This window comes from Coregonus clupeaformis, chromosome 35 (genome assembly GCF_020615455.1).
Source record: "Coregonus clupeaformis isolate EN_2021a chromosome 35, ASM2061545v1, whole genome shotgun sequence".
Lineage (NCBI taxonomy): Eukaryota > Metazoa > Chordata > Actinopteri > Salmoniformes > Salmonidae > Coregonus > Coregonus clupeaformis.
Genome location: NC_059226.1, coordinates 12,882,361 through 12,910,221, shown reverse-complemented (window position 1 = coordinate 12,910,221; position 27,861 = coordinate 12,882,361). Strand labels below are relative to the sequence as shown.

The window sequence follows — 27,861 nt, the reverse complement described above, 5'->3', positions numbered from 1 at the left end:
TTGCGTTTATATTTTTATTCTGTGTATATACATTTAAAATTGTCAATCTGATAGCTGGAAAATATATTTATTTGTACTTTCCTCCGCACAAGCGAACTGATTGAGAGGCCATTTCATAAACACACACATCCACTTGCTATCACATTTGGTGTCACATGATTTCTCAGCACAAGGCAGGGACTTTCCTTCTCTCTGTCCATTAACTCACGTCATATAAATGTATGTGCTTATCAGATATTGACCATGGTTTACAATCAACTTGGCAACACTGAACTACAATCCAAAACAAACCATGCAGAGTACTTTGTCTTTTTTTCCGTTTTTCATCCCATGAGACAGTGAACAAGGATGTACATTCACAGGAAGTCCCCCAACCCCTAAGTACAACCTGCACAAAGCACAGTGGCCATTGAGATCGTAAGAAATAAACAAAGGACATATCAATTGTAGACTATAAAATTACAGTCCTTTAGCAAACTTATACAACCAACCTGTAATAGTTACACTTTTTCATGCAAAAGTAACAATCATTTTCAGTTTTTCAAGAAACATTATGAATGACAATTTATAAAGCAGAAAAGTCACAATCATAAGAAAAGCTCCTAAAAACTTTACGCAGCAGATAAAAAGTAAGAGTGTTCATTGCATTGCTTTTATCTCTGTGGTCTAGCGGAAAGTGATCAAGTACTCAGGATATGCCTGAATGTCGTTGAATACAATGAACATGGATGGCCTTGATGGGTTGTCCGTCACGCTGTCGTAGAGTTGAGCAGTTGTAGTGTTTTTAGCTGGAGGCACTATCATCCCCTGTCGTCCGGTTGTGAAATCTCCAGTCAGAACTCGACAGAGATACATAAACTTCTGTCCTTGTGGATCTGGTCTTGAGTATGTGTTACTGGCAGAGTAGCTGGCAGAAACAGCAAAATATGTGCCGTTTCCATACATTGCAGCTGAAAATATTATAGTTTAGATTTTAGACCATTGCAGAGACAAGACTGAGTAAATGAGAATGAAAATGTTTACATGTGGCTTTTACCAATGACCATAGGAGTAGGCAAGATAGCACAAACAGATCTGTGAACAGGCTTCTTGTCCATGTTTATGTATTAGGGGTGTGCCGAGCACTCAAACGAAACAAGTATCGTAAAATATTAGGTATTTTCCTGATACGATTATGATCCAAGTATGTATTTTTTTATCCCAATTTCAATTACGATCTTGTCTCATCGCTGCAACGGGTTTGGGAAAGGTGAAGGTCGAGTCATGCGTCCTCTGAAATATGACCCGCCAAACCGCACTCCTTAACACCCTCCCGCTTAACCCGGAAGCACCAATGTGTCAGAGGAAACACTGTTCAACTGATGTCAGCCTGCAGGCGCCCGGCCCGCCACAAGGAGTCGCTAGAGTGCGATGAGCCAAGTAAAGCCCCCTCGGCCAAACCCTCCCCTAACCCGGACAATTGTGCGCCGCCCTATGGGACTCCCGGTCACGGCCAGTTGTGACACAGCCTGGGATCAAACCCGGGTCTGTAGTGACACCTCAAGCACTGCGATGCAGTGCCTTAGACCGCTGCGCCACTCGGGAGGCCCTATGATACGAGTATTTTTTGTAATTATCCATGATCAGAATATAAGTCATTTTCAACTGCCAGCACGCAACTCTTTCATGTGTGAGAGGTACTGCATGCTCTAAATAACTCAACTGGCTAGTTCTGCTGTCTGTAAAGACATTTAGGTTGATCCTAGTGATACAATTGGATAGAGCGCAGCTGTACTTCCGTTTACTCACTTCAGCAGTCACCTTGCATGTTTTGCTCCATTTATATTGCTACTGCCTGCTGCTACTATGGTAAATCAAATGGCGAGGATGTTTGCTAACAAACTATCACTGTGCATAATATGTAAGTGGAGCAAGGGTAGGAAAAAAAGATAGAACGCTGATGTGCGCTCAGAATGCCTGCTGCAAGTTAAGAACACACAAACATCTGCTGCTTCTGATCTGCAGATTTCCTGGTCTAGAAACGCACAGGTACATGATAAGGTATATTGCCAACCTCTATTTAGGCATTGTAAAACACTTCTGTTTTTCCGACTATCAACTGTCAATTTAAGGATACGATTGCGAATACGAGTATGGCCAGATCGGCACAAGCCTAGTATGTGTATCTTACCATTTTTCCCAGCGTAGCTCCGATTGAAGCCATGGTGGTTGATGTGATTGATGGTAGTGTGGCACATTCCATGGAAGAGCCTCTTCTCGTTGTTCTTATGACCGTTCCTGAGCTCCATTTCATCCTTCTTGATCTGGAGGTTCCTCCACAGGCTTGGGTTCTGGATCCTCTCAATCTGAAATAAATCAGGGGAAAATAATTATTCATCTGCCATTAATAGACTCTAAAATGTGTCCTTCATACATTCCATAATTGTTAGTTTTTAGATGATTCTTCGCCAATGTGGGCTAAAATATATATTTTTTAAATAGCTAGCTACCAGGAAGACTAGCGGAGCTGTTTGGGGCTTCATTGTTATTCCAACTGCCTAACCAAATACTAAGAATTAAAGCCTATAATAAACTAATCATTTCATATGGCAGATTAGGGATGTGACAAATGTTAAACAATTCATAACCATTTTTTCTCATTTAAAGTTTTTTGTCAATCATACAGTGACGTGAATTCATAATTCAGATATGGTCCTGTGTGTGACCCCTACTAGGGGGCAATGCACTTCAATCTACCGCAGTACAGGCCTCTACCAGACAGCACTCACCTTACTACTGTCCTCCACCCACTCAGCAATGCCGTTGGTTCTAGATATTCCATTAGGGTATTGATGCCGACATCCTCTCCCATTGACAATGGCTACAAATGAGAACGGCGCCGGAGAAGATGGCTGCCGTTTTACAGCCCTCTAACCAATTGTAATATTATGTGTGTTTTTCCGCGTTATTTGTAATTTATTCTGTACATAATGTTTCTGCCATCGTCTCTTATAACCAAAAAGAGCTTCTGGATATCAGGACAGCGATTACTCACCTCGTATTGGACGAATCATTTTTCTTCAACAAGTCGGACGCAAAGGATATCCTACAGACACCCGACAAGGCCCTAATCCCCGTCATTCGCATGAGAAAGAGACGGAGATATCGTGGACGTAGGTCTTGTAAGGATCCGACGGCGAGCGAGTAAACTGCCTCTTCCATCAATCCTATTAGCCAACGTTCAATCATTTGAGAATAAATTGGATGACCTAAGATTACGGTTATCCTACCAACGGGACATTAAAAACTGTAATATCTTATGTTTCACCGAGTCGTGGCTGAACGACGACATGGACAACATACAGCTAGCGGGCTATACGCTACATCGGCAGGATAGAACGGCTGACTCCTGTAAGACAAGGTGTGGCGGTCTGTGTATATTTGTAAACAACAGCTGGTGCACAAAATCAAATACTAAGGAAGTCTCGAGGTTTTGCTCGCCTGAGGTAGAGTATCTCATGATAAGCAGTAGACCACACTATTTACCAAGAGAGTTTTCATCTATATTTTTCATAGCTGTCTATTTACCACCACAAACCAATGCTGGCATTAAGATTGCACTGAATGAGCTGTATGAGGCCATAAGTGAACAGGAAAACGCTCATCCAGAGGCAGCGCTCCTAGTGGCCGGGGACTTTAATGCAGGGAAACTTAAATCTGTTCTACCTAATTTCTACCAGCATGTTAAATGTGCAACCAGAGGAAATAAAACTCTAGACCACCTTTACTCCACACACAGAGACGCATACAAAGCTCTCCCTCGCCCTCCATTTGGCAAATCTGACCATAACTCTATCCTCCTGATTCCTGCTTATAAGCAAAAACTAAAGCAGGAAGCACCAGTGACTCGGTTAATAAAAAAGTGGTCAGATGACGCAGATGCTAAGCTACAGGACTGTTTTGCTAGCACAGACTGGAACATGTTCCGGGATTCTTCAGATAGCATTGAGGAGTACACCACATCAGTCACTGGCTTCATCAATAAGTGCATCGATGATGTCGTCCCCACAGTGACCGTACGTACATACCCCAACCAGAAGCCATGGATTACAGGCAACATCCGCACTGAGCTAAAGAGTAGAGCTGCCGCTTTCAAGGAGCGGGACTCTTACCCGGACGCTTATAAGAAATCCCGCTATGCCCTCCGACGAACCATCAAACAGGCAAAGAGTCAAAACAGGACAGAGATTGAATCGTACTACACCGGCTCTGACGCTCATCGGATGTGGCAGGGCTTGAAAACTATTGCAGACTACAAAGGGAAGCACAGCCGCAAGCTGCCCAGTGACACAAGACTTACAGACGAGCTAAACCACTTCTATGCTCGCTTCGAGGCAAGCAACACTGAAGCATGCATGAGAGCACCAGCTGTTCCGGATGACTATGTGATCACCCTCTCCGTAGCCGATGTGAGTAAGACTTTTAAGCAGGTCAACATTCACAAGGCCGCAGGGCCAGACGGATTACCAGGACGTGTACTCCGAGCATGTGCTGACCAACTGGCAAGTGTCTTCACTGACATTTTCAACATGTCCCTGACTGAGTCTGTAATACCAACACGTTTCAAGCAGACCACCATAGTCCCCGTGCCCAAGGACACTAAGATAACCTGCCTAAATGACTACCGACCCGTAGCACTGACGTCTGTAGCCATGAAGTGCTTTGAAAGGCTGGTCATGGCTCACATCAACACAATTATCCCAGAAACCCTAGACCCACATAATTTGCATACCGCCCCAACAGATCCACAGATGATGCAATCTCTATTGCACTCCACACTGCCCTTTCCCACCTGGACAAGAGGAACACCTACGTGAGAATGCTATTAATTGACTACAGCTCAGCATTCAACACCATAGTGCCCTCAAAGCTCATCACTAAGCTAAGGACCCTGGGACTAAACACCTCCCTCTGCAACTGGATCCTGGACATCCTGACGGGCCGCCCCCAGGTGGTAAGGGTAGGTAACAACACATCTGCCACACTGATCCTCAACACAGGGGCCCCTCAGGGGTGCGTGCTCAGTCCCCTCCTGTACTCTCTGTTCACCCATGACTGCATGGCCAGGCACGACTCCAACACCATCATTAAGTTTGCCGACGACACAACAGTGGTAGGCCTGATCATCGACAACGATGAGACAGCCTATAGGGAGGAGGTCAGAGACCTGGCCGTGTGGTGCCAGGATAACCACCTCTCCCTCAACGTGACCAAGACAAAGGAGATGATTGTGGACTACAGGAAAAAAAAAGAGGACTGAGCACGACCCCATTCTCATCGACGGGGCTGTAGTGGAACAGGTTGAAAGCTTCAAGTTCCTTGGTGTCCACATCACCAACGAACTATCATGGTCCAAACACACCAAGACAGTCGTGAAGAGGGCACGACAAAGCCTATTCCCCCTCAGGAGACTGAAAAGATTTGGCATGGGTCCTCAGATCCTCAAAAAATGATAGCGCTGCACCATCGAGAGCATCCTGACTGGTTGCATCACCGCCTGGTATGGCAACTGCTCGGCCTCCGACCGCAAGGCACTACAGAGGGTAATGTGTACGGCCCAGTACATCACTGAGGCCAAGCTTCCTGCCATCCAGGACCTCTATACCAGGCGGTGTCAGAGGAAGGCCCTCAAAATTGTCAAAGACTCCAGCCACCCTAGTCATAGATGGTTCTCTCTGCTACCGCACGGCAAGCGGTACCAGAGTGCCAAGTCTAGGTCCAAAAGACTTCTCAACAGCTTCTACCCCCAAGCCATAAGACTTCTGAACAGCTAATCATGGCTACCCGGACTATTTGCACTGCCCCCCCACCCCCCACCCCATCTTTTTACGCTGCTGCTACTCTGTTCATTATTTATGCATAGTCACTTTAACTCTACCCACATGTACATATTACTTCAACTACCTCAACTAGCCGGTGCCCCCGCACATTGACTCTGCACCGGTACCCCCCTGTATATATAGCCTCCCTACTGTTATTTTATTTTACTTCTGCTCTTTTCTTCTCAACACTTTTTTGTTGTTTTATTTTACTTTTTTATTAAAAAATAAATGCACTGTTGGTTAAGGGCTGTAAGTAAGCATTTCACTGTAATATCTGCACCTGTTGTATTCGGCGCATGTGGCCAATACAATTTCATTTGATTTGATATCAACTACAATCATTTCTCTAATCAGAATTGTGATTTTCTCACTGCTGCCAGCACTGGGTTGGGTCTCACGGTGCCTCCCCTTCAGCACTGCACCTGTACTGCCAATGTACCTCAATTCCACCTCGCAAAGTTTGCATTTCATCCCCTTCTCATTTAACTTCTCAAAGTATTACCATACAGACTTCACAGCTGTCACTTTCCTGCTTCAGTCTCTACCATTTTTCAAACTGTTAACAACGATGACGTTCAGAGTGCTTTAGATCTGTGGCAAATAATTAGATGCAATGTCTCCTCCTACTTGCAACATTGTTGCATTAGTTTTCTTTTTGCCTTTATGATGATGATTGGGACCTGTTAGTGGTAGTTGTGTGATTTTAATTAAATAAAATGTGTTTAAACATCACACCCCTATGGCACATCCTGTGATCTCAAGAGACCAACAGACGAGTGAACATGAACAAATCATCCCACACCCATACTAATAACACCCAGCATATCCCAAGACATAACAATAACTATAATGGATGTATCTTCAGGAACAACAGGTACCTTTAAAACGTTGTTGGCGCAGGTGGCTCGGAACAATTTTAAGACTTCATTGTGCTCTGGGCTTCCTGGCTGAATGAGGCAGGAATGGCATGACGCGTTTGCTGGCATGGCATCCCAAAGCTGAGGGAGACTGTCAATGGGTTGAGCTGGAGGTAGCACAGAATACAAAGTTCATGTCCTTAAGCTGAGGTCTTCATTAATTGTTTCTATATATGGTGCTATGTCTATGCAATGTTTATCTTCTTGTTGGGGATTTCTAAACAAAGTGCATTTTCTGTATGTAAAGCACATTTCTATGAACAACAGACAAAGTATCTAATACTAATACATAAGGAACTTAGCTTATCCCCTTGGTAAGTATGGTTAAAATAACAAATTCACACTGTATGGTATACACAAATATGCATTGTCAATACCAAAGGGAAGAGTACCTGCAAATTTGTCGATGCGTCTGATTTTGAGGCTGTTGCCATGGGTATCTGTAGCAGGCCCGTCAGGCAGGGTGACCTTGTACATCTGCCCCTGGACAGAGACCTCTACGTGGGGCACCTTCCTCTCCAGCGCCTGCTCCAGATGGAAGTTGGAGATGGGGTCAAAGCTCTGGTACTGCCCCCCTGGCTGCTGCTGCTGCTGCTGATACTGCCACTCCACTATGTTGCTGGCCACTTCCACGTTCCTGTTGAAGGTCTCTTTGTCCCTGGCCTTCCTCAGCATCTCCTGGATCTCGTTGACTGCGTTGAGGACATCCTTGCTAAGGCCCTCGATTGTGAGCGTAGCTTCCTCCCTGGAAGAATTGTATTCTATCCTCACACTCACTCTCATGGTGGTCTGCATGTCGTGGATGCGCTTGCGGTCGGAGTCAGACAAGTTGAGGATGGCGTCATCGGTGATGCTGTTGCTGACTTGCTCCTTCAGGATCAGGTCCTCGAGCCAATGCTTGGCTTGGTCCACTCTGGCCTGAGAGCCACCGCAGATGTGGAAGAAAGCTGGATGTACTTCCTGGCCCTCGATGACAAAATCCTCATCCTTTTGTGAAATGTCAGCTTTACGCCAGGTGAACAATGCTGTACCAATATTGGACACAGTACATTATTTAGATGAAATCTTAGGGTATTAATCAATGGGAGCTAGTAATACGGTTAACTTTGTTTGGGTATATGTGACAGTAAATATAAGGGGGTAAAGAAAGGCCAACACATTGTAACATATAATGCTGCTCCACAATGCTTTCTCCCGGTGCAGGAAGAAAGCACTGGGGAGCAGCATTATACCATGTGCTGGCCTTTCCTTTCTTTATCAAAATAATAAGGTAGCTCTTACATTTCATTTTTCCCCAGATGCTCCCCTTCTCTTGAGTGTCAACGCCTGTGCCCTCCTTCTTCACCATAGATTTGTGGAACTCTGTGAGCATGGCAGGCTGGAAGATGACCATCCTGACCAGCTGTAGTGTGTTTTGGGGCTTCTGACCCACCACCTCCACAACAGCATCCAACATGGCGTCAGCCACCTGGCCCGCCTGTACATTACCCTGACCTTCAATGAGAGAACAGGCTAGTTGCCACACCTAGCAAGTGTGGATATGAAGTTCAACAACATGCAACATTTATATTATATTGCTGCAAGACATTGCCCAGCAATGAGACAATAAAGATTTTCTGAATCTGAATATGCCTGTTAGCTTTTACTGTCTAGTGGAAGGCAAAGATAAAAAAAACAAAGCAAACAGCTAGTATTCAAGGGGGTCAAGTCATGTTCCTTCAATCCTACGGATTCTCACTAGGGTTGCAAAATTCCAATAACTTTCCCCAGATTTTTCCCAAAATCCCGGTTGGAAGATTCCCGGAATCAGAGAGGAATAAGAAGGAAATCTCTAACCATGATTTTTTAGGAACTCCGTCGTGGTCTCAACTTAGTGTTGACAGTTAGAAAACTAGAATACGCAAGGTGCAATTTTGAAATTTGGTAGTGTATCAGAAGTTTTCCACGTTATGCCAGTCACTCAAGTAGCCCATGTCAGCTAAATATTTTTAGATTGCTGTAAGGTAGTCTAGCCAGCTATCTAAACCTTGTACCTGAGTATTCATTCCTGTTCTGTTTTGTAACTCACCTGTGCCGAGAGCAGGGAAGGAGATGGATGTGAGGTTATTCTGTGCACACATTTGCAGTGCTCCTTTGACCGACTCCTGGATCTTCTTTGGGTCCGTCTGACCAACCATGTGGAGGATCTTCTTACATCGCAGGTTGCCCGGCTGGGTCAGTATCACTCCTTTGTTAGGCTGGGCTCCTGGAAATATACATTGTATACATTGATTGTTTTACTGTACATTGATTTCAGCAGGCAGAGCAGAGCCCATACCATATGTATTTGGAATTTAAAGATTCAGAACATTTCTAAAGGGAGAGTTTCCTGATTGTATACCAGGACAAGGAACATATCACGAGGCAAGTTTGTATGTTCAAATATATATATATAATCCTAACATTATTTCATTTTTTTCATGACAGGACAGTAGGAAGCAGAGGCTAGGGAGACAGGTACATAGAGGGAGACAGATTGGAAGGGCGGAGTCAGAGCTAGACAGTCAGCCGAGCCGGGGCTCGTTAAAATAGTCTTGTTTTTTGATCACATAATCTTTCAGATTTACAGTTGAAGTTTACACACACCTAAGCCAAATACATTTAAACTCAGTTCTTCACAATTCCTGACATTTAATCCTCGTAACAATTCCCTGTCTTAGGTCAGTTAGGATCACCACTTTATTTTTTTCATCACATTCCCAGTGGGTCAGAAGTTTACATACACTCAATTAGTTTTTGGTAGCATTGGCTTTAAATTGTTTAACTTGGTTTAAACGTTTCGGTTAGCCTTCCAAAAGCTTCCCACAATAAGTTGGGTGAATTTTGGCCCATTCCTCCTGACAGAGCTGGTGTAACTGTGTCAGGTTTGTAGGCCTCCTTGCGTGCACAAGCTTTTTCAATTCTGCTCACACATTTTCTATAGGATTGAGGTCAGGGCTTTGTAATGGCCACTCCAATACCTTGACTTTGTTGTCCTTAAGCCATTTTGCCACGGTTGGGATGGTGTTCTTCGGCTTGCAAGCACCCCCTCCCCCCTTTTTCCTCCAAACATAACGATGGTCATTATGGCCAAACAGTTCTATTTTTGTTTCATCAGAACAGAGGACATTTCTCCAAAAAGTACGATCTTTGTCCCCATGTGCAGTTGCATACCGAAGTCTGGCTTTTTTTTATGGCAGTTTTGGAGCAGTGGCTTCTTCCTTGCTAAGCGGCCTTTCAGTTTATGTCGATATAGGACTCGTTTTACTGTGGTTATAGATACTATTGTACCTGTTTCCTCCAGCATCTTTACAAGGTCCTTTGCTGTTGTTTTGGGATTGATTTGCACTTTTCGTACCTAAGTACGTTCATCTCTAGGAGACAGAACGCGTCTCCTTCTTGAGCGGTATGACAGCTGCGTGGTCCCATGGTGTTTATACTTGCGTACTATTGTTTGTACAGATGAACGTGGTACCTTCAGGCGTTTGGAAATTGCTCCCAAGGATGAACCAGACTTGTGGAGGTCTACAATATTTTTTCTGAGGTCTTGGCTGATTTCTTTTGATTTTCCCATGATGTCAAGCAAAGAGGCACTGAGTTTGAAGGTAGGCCTTAAAAAACATCTACTGGACCACCTCTAATTGACTCAAATGATGTCAATTAGCCTATCAGAAGCTTCTAAAGCCATGACATCATTTTCTGGAATTTTCCAAGCTGTTTAAAGGCACAGTCAACTTAGTGTATGTAAACTTCTGACCCACTGGTATTGTGATACACTGAAGTATAAGTGAAATAATCTGTCTGTAAACAATTGTTGGAATAATTACTTGTGTCATGCACAAAGTAGATGTCCTAACCGACTTGCCAAAACTATAGTTTGTTAACAAGGAATTTGTGGAGTGGTTGAAAAACGAGTTTTAATGACTCCAACCTAAGTGTATGTAAACTTCCGACTTCAACTGTAGAGGTTCTTACCGAGTTGTTGGCATTCCGCTACCACAGTCTGACCAGCCACATCCAGAATGGCCTTAGACACCCCTGGAGAAGGAAGTATAAGATGAACAGCAGGGTTATAAAATTGTGTACGAGGAGCTTTATAGTTAGCAAATACAGCGTAGCCATAATGTTCTGTAATGTAAGGTTAGGTAGTCCCTATTATTTTCTATGTTAAAGATTGTGTAATGTACAGAAAAACAGGGAACCTCCAGTGAAGTGAGCCAGAAGTAAGGTTAGATTTACCTGACTGGAGACTGAAGGTGTTATTGGAGGAGTTGACGATGACATCAGTGGTCTCCTTGGTGATGTCTCCTGTGATGACCTGTATAAGAACCCCTCCCATCTTCGTCTCATGCATCCCTGAGCTTGAAGTGATCTTAGAGAAAGGGCCTAGTTAGGAGGGAGAAAAAGTCAAGCCGATTACACAAGGGACCTGGGTCGTTCCACAAAATGGATGCCTTTTGGACATGCAAACTTTTAAGCAATTCACTTTTAAATATCTATTCTTTCAACATTGTCTCGTTGATCAAGTATCCCTTGTACAAATAAACTCACATATAATATCAAACTGATATAGTTACCCTTGGGCCTATAACAGGCTTGACAATAACAGGGTGAAGATAGGTCATTACTCCTCATGTGGTGAAGAGCATGGGACCACCCAGCTAGCACATAACATTTGGAGATCCATATGTTTCTGAGAGCTTGGTGAGAGTGTGGTTGTCCTATGGTTATTTTGCACACAACTGTCCCATAACGTTTCCTATACGTTTCCTTGTTGTTCTATTTAAATTAACGTTAAGAAACAACGTTCTTCTGTGGGAATTTCAGTACTTCAGCATAATGTTTTCTGTAGATTTCCTAATGGTTCTATTTAAAGACATGTTCTCAGAACGTTCAAATTACAAATTTCAAGAAACAATGTTCTTCTTTGGGAATTTCAGTACTTTAGCATTACGTTTTCTGCAGGTTTCCTCATAGTTCTTTTTAGTCATGTTCTCAGAACATTAAGAAAACTTTCCATAAAAACCACAAGAAAACATTAGTAACTTTCAATTAACGTTCTAAGAATGTTATTTAAAAACATATATATTCCGTTCTCAGCATCAACAGAATTCTCTCCATCTTCTATCTTGTTAAGTGTGTTCTTAATGTGATCTTAATGAGTGCTTGTTTCCTTTGAAATAGGGTGTTTTAATAGACTAAAATGAACAGCTTTGTATGAGTTAAAAACCTGGCACGCTAAATTCCATGGATAGAGAACAGAAGATCATAGGTTCGAATCTCACTGACGCCATGCCACAAAAAAGAAATGTGTTTATATGATTAATGCCTAAGCAAATTAATTTCCATGTGTCCTTGGAGTTCAAAACAGTTAACCCAAACTAGCAGTGTTATTAAAAGTCTTATTGAAACGGGTTTTCAGAACGTTAGTAAATAACCTCTAATTTCCATTCTCAGAATGTTAATAAAACCTCCCAGGAAAATGTTCAGGGAACCATAGAAAAAAGTTCTCAGAACCTCTCTGCAACGTAAAAATGTAAGTTCCCACAACAGGCGAAATGTTCACTTCCGTTCCCAGGGTTGGAACCAAAATTAGTTTCCAATCGTTTAGTTCTGAACAGAACCACTATTTTTTTCATTCCATTACACTGTTCCGACCAGCAAAATAAAGTGATGAACCAAAAAAGGTACTAGTTTATATCACATCCTACCATTTTGTAGTTAATTAATCCAACGTGAAATGTGATAACTAGGCGTATAGTGTCCTTAACTAGCGTTGAAAAAGTAAATCCATTCTTCTCTAGCTAATAAAAAAATATCTCTCCCCATCTTCTCATGCTTCTAACGTCAGTACAGTAGCCTATGCTTCGGAGGGGGGAGGGGAAGATATTATACATATGTTCTACACATAATGAAAGTTCAATCAAATTTAAGTTTTCCTAACATTAATTAAGCGAACAGGGTTGACGTGTTGAGCTCCACCACCTCAGTCAAAGATGATAAAACAATTATAAATAGACCAAGAAGAGAGACAAGACTTACAGTGAGGAAAAAAGTATTTGATCCCCTGCTGATTTTGTACGTTTTCCCACTGACAAAGACATGATCAGTCTATAATCTTAATGGTAGGTTTATTTGAACAGTGAGAGACAGAATAACAACAACAAAATCCAGAAAAACGCATGTCAAAAATGTTATAAATCAATTTGCATTTTAATGAGGGAAATAAGTACAGTGGGGAAAAACAGTATTTAGTCAGCCACCAATTGTGCAAGTTCTCCCACTTAAAAAGATGAGAGAGGCCTGTAATTTTCATCATAGGTACACATCAACTATGACAGACAAAATGAGACAAAAAAATCCAGAAAATCACATTGTAGGATTTTTAATGAATTTATTTGCAAATTATGGTGGAAAATAAGTATTTGGTCAATAACAAAAGTTTCTCAATACTTTGTTATATACCCTTTGTTGGCAATGACACAGGTCAAACGTTTTCTGTAAGTCTTCACAAGGTTTTCACACACTGTTGCTGGTATTTTGGCCCATTCCTCCATGCAGATCTCCTCTAGAGCAGTGATGTTTTGGGGCTGTCGCTGGGCAACACGGACTTTCAACTCCCTCCAAAGATTTTCTATGGGGTTGAGATCTGGAGACTGGCTAGGCCACTCCAGGACCTTGAAATGCTTCTTACGAAGCCACTCCTTCGTTGCCCGGGCGGTGTGTTTGGGATCATTGTCCTGCTGAAAGACCCAGCCACGTTTCATCTTCAATGCCCTTGCTGATGGAAGGAGGTTTTCACTCAAAATCTCACGATACATGGCCCCATTCATTCTTTCCTTTACACAGATCAGTCGTCCTGGTCCCTTTGCAGAAAAACAGCCCCAAAGCATGATGTTTCCACCCCCATGCTTCACAGTAGGTATGGTGTTCTTTGGATGCAACTCAGCATTCTTTGTCCTCCAAACACGACGAGTTGAGTTTTTACCAAAAAGTTCTATTTTGGTTTCATCTGACCACATGACATTCTCCCAATCCTCTTCTGGATCATCCAAATGCACTCTAGCAAACTTCAGACGGGCGTGGACATGTACTGGCTTAAGCAGGGCGACACGTCTGGCTCTGCAGGATTTGAGTCCCTGGCGGCGTAGTGTGTTACTGATGGTAGGCTTTGTTACTTTGGTCCCAGCTCTCTGCAGGTCATTCACCGTGTGGTTCTGGGATTTTTGCTCACCGTTCTTGTGATCATTTTGACCCCACGGGGTGAGATCTTGCGTGGAGCCCCAGATCGAGGGAGATTATCAGTGGCCTTGTATGTCTTCCATTTCCCAATAATTGCTCCCACAGTTGATTTCTTCAAATCAAGCTGCTTACCTATTGCAGATTCAGTCTTCCCAGCCTGGTGCAGGTCTACAATTTTGTTTCTGGCGTCCTTTGACAGCTCTTTGGTCTTGGCCATAGTGGAGTTTGGAGTGTGACTGTTTGAGGTTGTGGACAGGTGTCTTTTATACTGATAACAAGTTCAAACAGGTGCCATTAATACAGGTAACGAGTGGAGGACAGAGGAGCCTCTTAAAGAAGTTACAGGTCTGTGAGAGCCAGAAATCTTGCTTGTTTGTAGTTGACCAAATACTTATTTTCCACCATAATTTGCAAATAAATTCATTAAAAATCCTACAATGTGATTTTCTGGATTTTTTTTCTCAATTTGTCTGTCATAGTTGACGTGTACCTATGATGAAAATTATAGGCCTCTCTCATCTTTTTAAGTGGGAGAACTTGCACAATTGGTGGCTGACTAAATACTTTTTTTCCCCACTGTATTTGACCCCTCTGCAAAACAGTACTTGGTGGCAAAACCCTTGTTGGCAATCACAGAGGTCAGACGTTTCTTGTAGTTTGCCACCAGGTTTGCACACATCTCAGGAAGGATTTTGTTCCACTCCTCTTTGCAGATCTTCTCCAAGTCATTAAGGTTTCGAGGCTGACGTTTGGCAACTCGAACCTTCAGCTCCCTCCACAGATTTCCTATGGGATTAAGGTCTGGAGACTGGCTAGGCCACTCCAGGACCTTAATGTGCTTCTTCTTGAGCCACTCCTTTGTTGCCTTGGCCGTGTGTTTTGGGTCATTGTCATGCTGAAATACCCATCCACGACCCATTTTCAATGCCCTGGCTGAGGGAAGGAGGTTCTCACCCAAGATTTGACGGTCCATGGCCCCGTCCATCATCCCTTTGATGCGGTGAAGTTGTCCTGTCCCCTTTGCAGAAAAACACCCCCAAAGCATAATGTTTCCACCTCCATGTTTGACAGTGGGGATGGTGTTCTTGGGGTCATAGGCAGCATTCCTCCTCCTCTAAACACAGCGAGTTGAGTTGATGCCAAAGAGCTTGATTTTGGTCTCATCTGACCACAACACTTTCACCCAGTTCTCCTCTGAATCATTCAGATGTTCATTGGCAAACTTCAGACGGCCCTGTATATGTGCTTTCTTGAGCAGGAGGACCTTGCGGGCGCTGCAGGATTTCAGTCCTTCACGGCGTAGTGTGTTACCAATTGTTTTCTTGGTGACTATGGTCCCAGCTGCCTTGAGATCATTGACAAGATCCTCCTGTGTAGTTCTGGGCTGATTCCTCACCATTCTCATGATCATTGCAACTCCACGAGGTGAGATCTTGCATGGAGCCCCAGGCCGAGAGAGACTGACAGTCCTTTTGTGTTTCTTCCATTTGCGAATAATTGCACCAACTGTTGTCACCTTCTCACCAAGCTGCTTGGCGATGGTCTTGTAGCCCATTCCAGCCTTGTGTAGGTCTACAATCTTGTCCCTGACATCCTTGGAGAGCTTCTTTGGTCTTGGCGATGGTGGAGAGTTTGGAATCTGATTGATTAATTGATTCTGTGGACAGGTGTCTTTTATACAGGTGACAAACTGAGATTAGGAGCACTCCCTTTAAGAGTGTGCTCCTAATCTCAGCTCGTTACCTGTATAAAAGACACCTGGGAGCCAGAAATCTTTCTGATTGAGAGGGGGTCAAATACTTATTTCCCTCATCAATTTATAACATTTCTGACATGCGTTTTTCTGGATTTTTTTGTTGTTCTTCTGTCTCTCACTGTTCAAATAAACCTACCATTAAAATTATAGACTGATCATTTCTTTGTCAGTGGGCAAACATACAAAATCAGCAGGGGATCAAATACTTTATTCCCTCACTGTACTTCCCTTTCCACCATTCAGTTCAGAAGACCCAAACATGTCACCTGCTTGGTGGAATGGTCCATTATTTTATTTATTGAATTTTCCATGTGGTCTATATTAAAGTGCACCTCAATTATTATAATAGGCATTTAAAATTCAATATTGATGCATAATTTCTACTTCAAATATCAAAGGGACGCACCCATTTCGCCCCCCGGCAGTAATATGGGAAACAAGTAACTGCATCAGAAGCTAAAGTAGGAAACCATAATTTGTCAAAATATAGATATATGAATCACGTAGTCCTCCATAGCTCAGTTGGTAGAGCAAGATAGCCAAGATAGTGTGTTCAATTCCCAGGACTACCCATTCATAAAACGCATGCCCGCATGACCGTAAGTCGCTTTGGATAAAAGTGTCTGCTAAATATTTAAATTATTAACATATTTCAATGGCATATATTAATATTATTATGAACATACCTTTACTCTGTTGACTGGATGCTGCTGAGCCCCTTGACATTCCCGACTGTGTAGTAAACCTTTTGTTAAATTCATCAGTGAAAGCCTGTGAGCAAAGTTAGAAGCGATTAAAAGAGGTAAACTTACAAACCTTGAAACTAATTGCACCTTGAATCAGAAAAGGGTTTTACATTTGACAGTAGTTTTATCGAACTCTTTTCCTTACCTGGATCGTCGGTGCATCACCTGGGTGGAGGATGAAGACCACCTCCTTCAGGTGCTTGGGGTTCTTCTTACTGCTAAACTTGAGGACTTCATCCAGCATCAGAGAGGCCACCAGGTCTTTGGGGAAGCCCAGGTTTCCCGTGCCGATGGCAGGGAAGGTCATCGAGATGAGTCCCTGCTGCTCTGCCTCACCCAAGCACTCTTTCACGATCCCGCTCAATATCTAGGTACATGTCAGTTAGACACATCAGTAAGACACATGGTTTTATACTATGTAGTACAGGGCACTCCAACCCTGTTCCTGGAGAGCTACCAACCTGTAGGTTTTCACTCCAACCCTTATCTAGCGCACCTGTTATAATTAGCTGGTTGATGACCTGTATCAGGTTAGCTACAACTGAGGATGGAGTGAAAACTCTCCATGAACAGGGTTGGAGAGCCCTGACCTAGTATATCGTACCTAGGGATAGTTCATTTCATCAAGTGTCGGACATTACATTTTTTACATTGAGTAGACATTTTATATACAGTGCATTTGGAAAGCATTCAGACCCATTGACTTTCTCCAAATTTTTTACATTACAGCCTTATTCTAAAATGGATTAAATTGTTTTTTCCTCCCCTCATCAATCTACACACAATACCCCATAATGACAAAGCAAAAACAGTTGTGTTTTTTTTGGGGCAAATGTATAAAATAAAATAAAACTGTAACATCACATTTACATAAGTATTCAGACCCTTTACTCAGTACTTTGTTGAAGCACCTTTGGCAGCGATTACAGCCTTGAGTCTTCTTGGGTATGACGCTACAAGCATGGCAAACCATTTTTGGGGGAGTTTCTCCCATTCTTCTCTGCAGATCCTCTCAAGCTCTGTCAGGTTGGATGGGGAGCGTCGCTGCACAGCTATTTTCAGGTCTCCCCATCGATCGGGTTAAAGTCCGGGCTCTGGCTGGGCCACTCAAGGACATTCAGAGACTTGTCCCCAAGCCACTCCTGCGTTGTCTTGGCTGTGTGCTTAGGGTGTCCTGTTGGAAGGTGAACCTTCACCCCAGTCTGAGGTCCTGAGCGCTCTGGAGCAGGTTTTCATCAACGATCTCTCTGTACTTTGCTCCGTTCATCTTTCCCTAAATCCTGACTAGTCTCCCAGTCCCTGCCACTGAAAAACATCCCCACAGCATGATGCTGCCATCATCATGCTTCACTGTAGGGATGGTGCCAGGTTTCCTCCAGACGTGACGCTTGGCATTCAGGCCAAAGAGTTTAATCTTGGTTTCATCAGACCAGAGAATCTTGTTTCTCATGGTCTGAGAGTCCTTTAGGTGCCTTTTGGCAAACTCCAAGTGGGCTGTCGTGCCTTTTACTGAGGAGTGGCTTCCGTCTGGCCACTCTACCATAAAGGCCTGATTTGTGGAGTGCTGCAGAGATGGTTGTCCTTCTGGAAGGTTCTTCCATCTCCACAGAGGAACTCTGGAGCTCTGTCAGAGTGACCATCGGGTTCTTGGTCACCTCCCTGACCAAGGCCCTTCACCCCCAATTGCTCAGTTTGGCCGGGCGGCCAGCTCTAGGAAGAGTCTTGGTAGCTCCACACTTCTTCCATTTAAGAATGATGGAGGCCACTGTGTTCATGGGAACCTTCAATGATGCAGAATTATTTTGGTACCCTTCCCCAGATATGTACCTCAACACAATCCTGTCTCAGAGCTCTACGGACAATTCCTTCGACCTCATGGCTTGCTTTTTGCTCTGACATGCACTGACAACTGTGGGACCTTATATAGACAGATGTGTGCCTTTCCAAATCATGTCCAATCAATTGAATTGAACACAGGTGGACTCCAATCAAGTTGTAGAAACATCTCAAGGATGATCAATGGAAACAGGATGCACCTGAGCTCGAGTTTCATAGCAAAGGGTCTGAATACTTATGTAAATAAGGTATTTCTGTTTTCTATTTTTTATAAATTTGTAAAAATGTATAAAAACCTGTTTTAGCTTTGTCATTATGGGGTATTGTTTAAGCAATTTTAGAATAAGGCTGTAACGTAACAAAATGTGGAAGAAGGGAAGGGGTCTGAATACTTTCCAAATGCACTGTACACAACAAATACAGTACAAATACACAACAAATGAAACTATATATCCTTAGATATGGAACAACACAATCTACCTTCTGTGGTGCTCCTTGTCCATTGTCCCAGTGAGGGGCGATGGTATGAAACACCCGCTTGCTCTTCAGGTTGCAGCCAGTGGTGATGATGACTTCCCCAGCCCTTCCGGCACTGCCCTGTTGGTTTACCAGAGTCTGAAGTTGGGGGCCAGCAGCGGCGAGGATGGCGTTGGAGACTGCACCATGGTTAAGTGCTAGGTCATCACCCACGGTGTTGACCACAACTTCAGTCTGTAACAGTAAGATCATTTAAGAGTTAAACTTCAAATGTATTTGTTTACACATGACAAATAAACTTGAAACAGATCTATGAAAATCTTCAAGTTGCATGTAACTGATTAGAAACTGGGTTGTCATCCAATTACAACTTGTATATGGTACCTCAACACCAAAAGGGTTAATGTCTGACTACACAAAAATATTGGCTCTTCTGATTTTATCTTCATGAAATCTAAGACATTTTTCACTAAGACTATTGAGATTTATACAATCAAAGGGAGCCAAAGTAACATTGGAAACAATTTACCACAGCATCTTGGATATTCCCTTTCATCAGGACAATAGCCAGCCCCTCTTTGGTCTGCACTCTGTCAGAACCGCTTGTGAGTTGAGTCCGACGACCAGGCTGGCTGTGTGTAGCTATGGTGGGTCGATTCTCTCGTGGATGACTAGTCCCATGGCTCCCAAACACCTTCAGCACCGCTGCCTCCATAGCCTGGACCGTCTTGTCATCATTGTTCACCAGATGGATCTTCTTCAGAGTGTTGTCCCCAAACTTGTCGTCACAGTGTTCTTTAACCGCTTTGACAATGGTTTCTGCACACAGGGTCAGAGGAAAGCCTAGATTCCCGGAGCTAATAGCAGGAAGAGCCACATACAGGCAGTTGTGGGTCTCTGCTAGATCCAGACTCCCTTTCACCGCCCTCCTCAACTGTCCCATGGCCTTCTGGGGGTTTGCCTTGTCAAACCTGGGTCCCACTGCATGAATGATGTGCTTGCAGCGGAGCTTCCCTCCTGCACCAGTGATAACACTGTCCCCTGGCTTGAGCTGACCCTTGTTCTTGATTATCTGGTTGCACTCATCCTGCAGTTGAGGGCCAGCAGTATCCAGAAGAGCTCCTGCAAGACCTCCACTGTGCTTCAGGTCCAGGGCGGCGGCATTGACAACAGCGTCTACAGAATATTTGCATATGTCTGCTTTGCAAACGGCTATCTCCACCCCATCAGGTGTTTGAAGCTGGTAGATAGGCTTCATTCCTCCTCCTGCTAGCTTTATGCCTTGTCTGCCATTGGCATCATACTCTTCCTCAACCAGCTGGACCACACAGCCTGTCTGACTCATGACTGTGGCAACATACATGGGCTCATTGTCCTGGAAGAACTTCTTCGCTCCAGGCTTGGACACTCTTAAGGCGTCAAAGAATGTGGAGGATACCAAGTTTTCGAATAATGCCTTGCAATCTGTTACATGAACTCTGGTGCCACTCAGGTAAATAGCCTCATCATTGAAAGAAACTTTAACTCCACTATCTCTGACTCTATCAGACCAAGCATCCCTGTGTTGTTCCTGGATGAATTTACCAATAGCCTCAGGCTTCACTTCGATAGTTTCATCAACATGAGCGTTTTGGTGTAAGAAATCATCCAGTTCATTCCGGACTAAGAGAACAGTTTCCTTGTAGCCAGACACTACCACTTGTTGTCCTGAATAGGCACCTGATGTCTGGACCATAACTTTCCTGAAAGGAGTGTTTGAAGCTTCCTCCAAACGGTTGACAACATCCTTCCACTCGGACATCCTCAGGAGATTGGAGTCTTCTACATCTATGTATTGAGAAATCAAAAGTGTATCCAATTGATGTTCTGCTTCGCTCAGGGCCTCCTCAGAGACAGCCAGAATCTGCACTCCTTTTCTCTCTATTTCTAGCGCTGCATTGATGCTCTGTAAGGTGAGAAGGGAACTGGTTAGCTTTTCCTGGTTTTCCTCCTGCAGGAACTCAAGGACGTAGTCGTCCAATTCCACCAGCCTTCGTTTCAGGGCTACTACTTGACCTGCAAGCTTTCTGTTAGCACCCAACACCTCTTGCATCAACCCGTAGATGGTCACACTCTGGCTCTCTTGATTATACGTCAGCTTCAACTCTGGGAATTCACCGACAATCTTGTCCAGCAGGCCATCTTGCAACAGTACATGGTAGATAGATGGAACCAGGGGGAACTCCTCTGTTATGCTTGTCTTCTCCCTCTCGATTCTTCTAGTAATCCTGTCCATGATCCCATCCAGTGTCTGCCTGAGCCGGTCCACATCTTCTACCAATCCCACCACTGCCAGAACACCTCTGGCCTCATCATGGACTACCATCACAGCCTCCCCGGACACCACCTTGAGGATCTCCCCTTTAGACTCTTCCCATGCAGTGTCCTGAACCTGGAGCTCCAACGATTTGAAGTTAGACAAGGCTTGGATTAAGGCAACTTTGGTGGTGTCCTTCCATTGTTGTAAGTGCTTGGGTTTCACACCCTTCTGTTTGAGTAGAGATGGCAGCGGGCTTAACTTGATGGTAGGTTGTTGGAAGTTTACTTTGCAGAAGTGTTCGGTCATTTCCTTGTGGATGGTCTCTGCAGCTTCCTGGTTGTCACACAGGTATCTCCAAATGGCCTGGTCGATGTTTACGGTGAAGGCAGAAGGGAGTTTCAATGTGGGTCTGTCTTTGCCGTACAAGGCCGTTCCCAGAGAATCATAGAAGGGGAAAGCCTTGAGAGGCTGCTTCTCGATGTAATGTGTCTTCTCTAGGACTCTGTGAACAGCTAATAAAAAACACACCAAATATTAGATTATTCCTCATCCATTTTGAAACCTCATTTTGTCATAACATATATAACATAACTATGTAGTACCAAGGAAGTAGAAGTAGCCCCAGTGCTCTACTGCACCTTAGAACCTGAGATGTGTTAATGGAATAGTAACTGAAATCTGGACACTGACTGTAGACCTAACTTCTCACATATAGCCAGATATAGAATGAACTAATGGAGAATTAAGTATTTATTGCAGTAAAATGACACACCAACAGTTCGTTTTATCTCAGGAACAGGAGGGAGAAATATGAGTAATTTTTTTCAGCATCTGAATGCACGTGCGTGTAAACGTGAAATTGTTTGCAGCGATTTTGACTTTTATCAAATCTGACAATATTTCATCAACTAACATTATGCATCCAAGACAAACTGAAATCTGAAACAAGTTAGATCGTTCACAGCCTTAATTTCCTTAAAAGAGGTGAACATTTCTGGAATCAGGAATCCTTCCTGTGTTAGATTTTCGTCCCTAAAAGTCATCGCTACTCGAGAAGCAGAAACGGAAGAGAGACAACTACTTTATCGATGTCAACTAGAGTATTGATATATTAATTCTATCGATTCATGAAATGTATTCTTGTAGGTACCGATTTAGTTAGTCTTCTAGGGCAACAAGTTATGACAGAAGAGAAGCTGCATGTAGCCTATCTAATTATAGACAAGTTGAGTAACAAATAGTAAATCATTATTAGCAGAAACATACCTAAATAAGGCGTAAATGTTTTCCCCCTGCACCCCCTATGAAAAATCGTTCCGCTGTCCCTTAGTACTGTTTTTACCTTTAGGATCTTGAAAGGTGAGGATTGCTGATTGGTCCTCTTCATTCATTTCAGCGTCTTCCACTTCCTCACCCCCTTTTCCAAATAACAGTTGGAGGTGGTCTGAACTAACATTTGGATTTATGTTTTCAACTTTCACTTTTGTGGTGAGTTCCAGGAGTTTAACAGATAGTTGTTTCTGTCTGAACATCCTGTTGCTGTTGCAGTTGGTGATGAAGTTCTCAGTCTCTGACAAATAAGAGAAGTAGTAGAGTATGCTGTTGAGATATGTTCTTGTTTACAAGAGATGCTATAAGTCATAACATTCAGTAAATATTCTGTGTCTTTGGTGACTTGTATGTAAAGGATAGAATTCTACACCTCTCAAAATTGTATTTACATGTGAGTCATTTAGCAGAAGATTTACAAACAGTAAATTATATTAAAGGTAGACTCAGCGGGATGGTGTAGATGCACAAAGTAAACAGCAGTAGTGGGTTAATTTCCGCAACAACTAAGAGCGTTGAAGAGCGAGGCAAAACTTCTCCGCTGTTTTAGTCTCGTAGCTTCCATGTTGTAGCAGCGTGAACCAAACCTGTGCACATGCGCACATACTCTATGTGGATGTGTGAGAGCAAAGTCTTGCATCGCCCTCATCGCAATATCTGTGGTGCTGCTCATGGCAATGTCATAATGGTGATTCTATCTTTAAGGTGGAAAAACGACAAATTATTATTTTTTACCTTTTCCATTTTGGAAAGTCACCACAGCCAGGCCGGTGTCTAGGACAGGTGGCAGGATCTCCAGACTGAAGGTTTGTGTTGCAGTAGGAGAGTCAGAACCAGAGGTGTTATACGCACTCAGGATGTTCTCTATCAGCATCTCCAGGAACTCCTTGTTCATGCTCTCCTCAATGTTCCCCAACACGGCTGAGGTGGATACCAGCTTTTCCTCGACTTCCATCGGTTCAATCTCCATCTCTGTCTGTGGCTCAGTAAGGGGAGTGTGTCCATCTCCATCCCCACTCTTAGGTAAGTCTTTTGAATCAGTAGCAGCTGAGAATGATAAGACCATGTATTTTTGGAGGTGACTACAACTACTTTGTTGAATTCTACTACAACAACTGTACTACAACTTTCTCAATGTATTATTAACCACTGCTTAGCCAAATCAGTTATAGTATGTTAACTTAACCATGATATAGAATGCAAACTTTTGTGTTGTATAGTTAACCATTATATACTTTTATGTATAATTCTAGAAAACATTCCTTTCACATACACTAGTGGTTCCCAAAACGTTGTACTGGGACCCATTTAACCCTTTCAAATGTTCTTATTGCGAACAGCCCAATAAATGAAAAAAATTCATTCTGACCACAATCTGGTCTTCAGATGCAAACCAATAGGAATCCCCCACAACCCTCCAGAAATACTGGGATCTGATTTATTTGAGGTTTAACATAAACCTACTAACCAACAGCTTGCTTTTTGAAGCCTAGTAATTCCTGCTGAGGAGCATCAGCCTCTGCCTTCCTCTTAGCTGATGCCATGAGCTGGCTGTCAATTGGCTCCCTATTACCTGCTGAATTGTGGGTATCACTTTACTTAAAGCCTGCAGGTGTTATGCTTTATAACATGTAAGCATGTAAGAACATGCACTGAGTATATAAAACATAAAGAATACCTTCCTAATATTCGCACCCCCCCCCTTTTGCCCTCAGAACAGCCTAAATTCGTCGGGGCATGGACTATACAAGGTGTCTAAAGCATTCCACATGGATGCTGGCCCATGTTGGCTCCAATGCTTCCCACAGTTGTGTCAAGTTGGCTGATGTCCTTTTGGTCGTGGACCATTCTTGATACACATGGGAAACTGTTGAGCGTGAAAAACCCAGCAGCGTTGCAGTTCTTGACACAAACCGGTACGTCTGGCACCTACTACCATACCCTGTTCAAAGGCACTTAAATATTTTGTCTTGCCCATTCACCCTCTGAATGGCACACATACACAATCCAAGTCTCAATTGTCTCAAGGCTTAAAAATCCTTCTTTAACCGGTCTCCTCCCCTTCATCTACACTGATTGAAGTGGATTTAACAAGTGACATCAATAAGGGATCATAGCTTTCACCTGGATTCACCTGGTCAGTCTATGTCATGGAAAGAGCAGGTGTTCTTAATGTTTTGTACACTCAGTGTATATGTCACATCTTATAATACCACCATTTATTGTAATAACACAAATGTTTGCATAGTAAGGCATGTTGAATAGTTTAATATGAGTGTATAATATTGCCTGCTTGTTTAGCTGACAAACAACTAGATGTTTATCAAAAGATACAATGTTTTGTACTTGCCTGAGGTGATAGGAGACTGTGTTTCCTAAACAAACAAAAAATATTGTGTTATTTATTATGTTACAAACTGTTGCCTGTTTTGTAAAGTCATGTTTTGGTAGAGCATTGAGATTGGCCAACATAGTCACATGATTGGCTATAAAATTGTCCCTGTTAAATCTGTGAAACATACAGAAAAAAAGACTCAGCGGGGAAAAATAGGGAACTGGTGGTGCATCTGCACCATCTGGCTGTAAGAGGGAGGAATAGCCTATGTTTCACATAATCAGGACACTACTGACCTCTGCACTCTTTGTGACCTCATCTGATGGCAGACCAATGGTCAGTTTCAGCACCCCTCGATCCAACCTGATCTCGTGATCCTGCTTCTCAAGAACTCTCTGCCTGACTGTGCATGGGACAGAAAAGAACCGCTACTACTGACGCAATGTTCAAAACACATTCAGCCATGAATACAGGGGATTTGTGACAATGTAAATTAACAATGTAATAACAATGTAAGGGACAGTTCATCATTTACTGGGGAGGGGGTCCAAAATAAGGGGAAGGGTGCTTTTTTCTTTACTTTGGGGAGGGTTGTGTGGTTTTTTATTGGGCATAGGGGAGGGTACTCTGTTTTTGGCCTGGTTTACATTCGCCCTTTTGCAGGTTTTACTATATAATTTCTTCCATCCTCGCCAGATTTCCTCATCTGCTTGCATGCGCCTCCCCTACATCAAGGTGTTATGGTACTTCCCTTATTCACTACGCTTTTTCGCACGCTAACTGTTACTATACCACAGGTCAATATAGTCTACCAGTCTGACTATCCTGCCCTCTATCCACCATTCATAGTGACAATAATGGTAGGTGGATTGTCCAGATCTGCAATAGGCTAACTAGCAATCATACCACACATTCAAAGCTGCACCAATTTTCAATATAAATCCACATAACAAAGAGGAATAGCTGATAGGCATGAAAAGCTCCCCTATTGATCTTGTTTAGGGATCTTGTTTAGGGATCTTGTTTAGGGATCTTGTTTAGGGATCTTGTTTAGAGATCTTGTTTAGCCTACAACACCACAATGTAATGAATATTTGCTCTCAATTGAGTACAATATTCTACTCTATGCTGCAGTGAAAATGTCACTTGAATAACGATTTTTTTCTTGAGTGGATGGTCGAGGGCTGGAACATAATTACAAATAATTTGTAGACTGGAGACAAATTGACCGCAAGAAGCCCAAACAGATATAATATTTGACTAAAACATAATAATTTCAAACCTTGCTTACATTTGTGTATGATCACGTGTCTCTCTATTATACGTGGAAATACTTGGGAACAGATTTCCCAAATTAAAATCCCTTGGAGCTGATTTCCTGGTGTATTATTTTATTTTATGTCCAACAATGAAAATTACAAATATATTTTTATTTTTCTGCCTCAGAAAACATGGGGGGGGCCAAATAAAACAACCCGCGGGCCAAATTCGGCTCACGGGCCGCCAGTTGGGGAACCCTGGTCTATTTCATTGTGGTGTTGAAAATGAAAACGCAAACCATGATATTGAACAATGGAGGCTGCTGAGGGGAGGACGGCTCATAATAATGGCTGGAACGGAGTTAATGTATTTGATACCATTCCATCGATTCCGCTCCAGCCATTACCATGAGCCCGTCCTCCCCAATAAAGGTGCCACCAACCTCCTGTGATATTGAAGCTATTGGTTGTGTGGTGCATTGGCACAGAAACCTGTTGGTGGAAAATTCGTTGCATATATTTTATACAATAAAAAATACAGCATCAAAATGTTGAAAATCTTATTTCCCCATAGCTGATCATTGTCGGTAGCTGACTCTTATCATTGTGTAATGAAAAGGGCAGGCAGCGTGAGCTAGTCCATGGTTTTCGGCGAACCCGTAGCCCTGCGTGGAATCGACTGTGCCACAAAAGAACGCTGAAGTGTAAAAGTCAATATCCACGTTTATAAACACAGGGTCGCTACAGTTATTATTTGTGGTTGTAAACATTATTTTGAGTTAATTCTATGAGGGGGAGGTTATGCACAAGTACATTTCGATCTGTCCCTAACATTGGTTGAATGTAATGTCTAACCAATAACGTTAAGTGATACAGGCCATTTAATAAAAGAAGCATTTGCAATTGCTATAACTTACCCTCCTCAGTTTTGAACCGCACTACTGCTTCTTGTCCATCTTCGTATTCCACGAGACAATCACCACCATTAGACTTTTTACTTTGGAAATATTTTACCAACTTGTTTTTCAGTTTGGGAATATTGGGATTCCCCTTCAACTCAACAAGCAGCGCAAATGCGTATGCTTCTGCCATACTGCCTTAACAACTTCAACTGGCAACTGGCGAATAACAAATATATTCACTGTGGGTGCGGCGGGTAGCCTATCAGTTTAGTTTCACTTTTGATTCTGGTAAAACTATGTTATATGACATTGCAACTTGATCGGTGTCGCGCATCACCCTATCTGATCCGGTGCATTGCCGTCTGGGAAATTGCTTTATTATTGAGAGCAATAGGCCTACACTTGCAAAGTGTATGAACACTTTCTTACAGTGTGCATACTTCAAATCATTAGTATTGTGTTGTAAGCCTATTTCATTGCGTCATTTTTGCATCCAAAAGGGGGCGTGTTTAAATTTCATCTTTCTGATAACCTTCAGTAGTTTCCAATAAAGATGCACTATGCAGAAATCAAGCAAAACAAGCAAAGCAATGGTGTAGAGAATCATTGTACCATCTAAACCACAGTGAAATATATTTTCCATAACCAAAGATATTGTATTTTCAACTGTTTAAAGCTGGTGTACAAAGCCTAAAGTAAAAGACGCAAAAACGAAAGTTAAGAACGGGAAGCATAGAAATAGCGCACATAGACCAGATCTACCGCTTCTTAGACGTGCTGTCAATGTGAATGACAGATCTATAACTCATATTTCTATCATGGGTCCCAAAAAGTGACATATTGTAGCTTTAAAGATGCACTATGCAGAAATCGCTCTACCATTT

At 42.9% G+C, this 27,861-nt stretch overlaps 1 protein-coding gene across 1 annotated transcript; it reads right to left on the bottom strand.

The window, feature by feature from the left end:
* Positions 1-27,236, bottom strand: parp14rs1 (poly(ADP-ribose) polymerase family member 14-related sequence 1). Its single transcript, XM_041862722.2, has 17 exons — positions 26,993-27,236; positions 25,113-25,219; positions 24,832-24,856; positions 23,217-23,528; positions 22,495-22,722; positions 19,383-21,664; positions 18,857-19,087; positions 16,686-16,907; positions 16,481-16,565; positions 11,036-11,182; positions 10,772-10,834; positions 8,847-9,023; positions 8,060-8,272; positions 7,171-7,803; positions 6,740-6,885; positions 2,171-2,345; positions 1-950 (listed from the first exon to the last, which is right to left on the bottom strand). The coding sequence occupies exons 1-17, from the start codon at positions 27,165-27,167 to the stop codon at positions 667-669; spliced, it is 5,505 nt and encodes a 1,834-aa protein (XP_041718656.2). The 5' UTR covers positions 27,168-27,236; the 3' UTR covers positions 1-666.
* Positions 27,237-27,861: the final 625 nt, after the last annotated feature.

Excerpts from the sequence above, each read along its gene's own strand:
- parp14rs1 (XM_041862722.2), bottom strand. The coding sequence starts at position 27,167 with ATGGCAGAAGCATACGCATTTGCGCTGCTTGTTGAGTTGAAGGGGAAT. Across the intron at positions 21,665-22,494 it reads CACCTTTCAAGATCCTAAAG|CTGTTCACAGAGTCCTAGAG; the intron begins GTAAAAACAGTA and ends GTTTTTTATTAG. Across the intron at positions 16,908-18,856 it reads GACAAGGAGCACCACAGAAG|ATATTGAGCGGGATCGTGAA; the intron begins GTAGATTGTGTT and ends ACATGTACCTAG.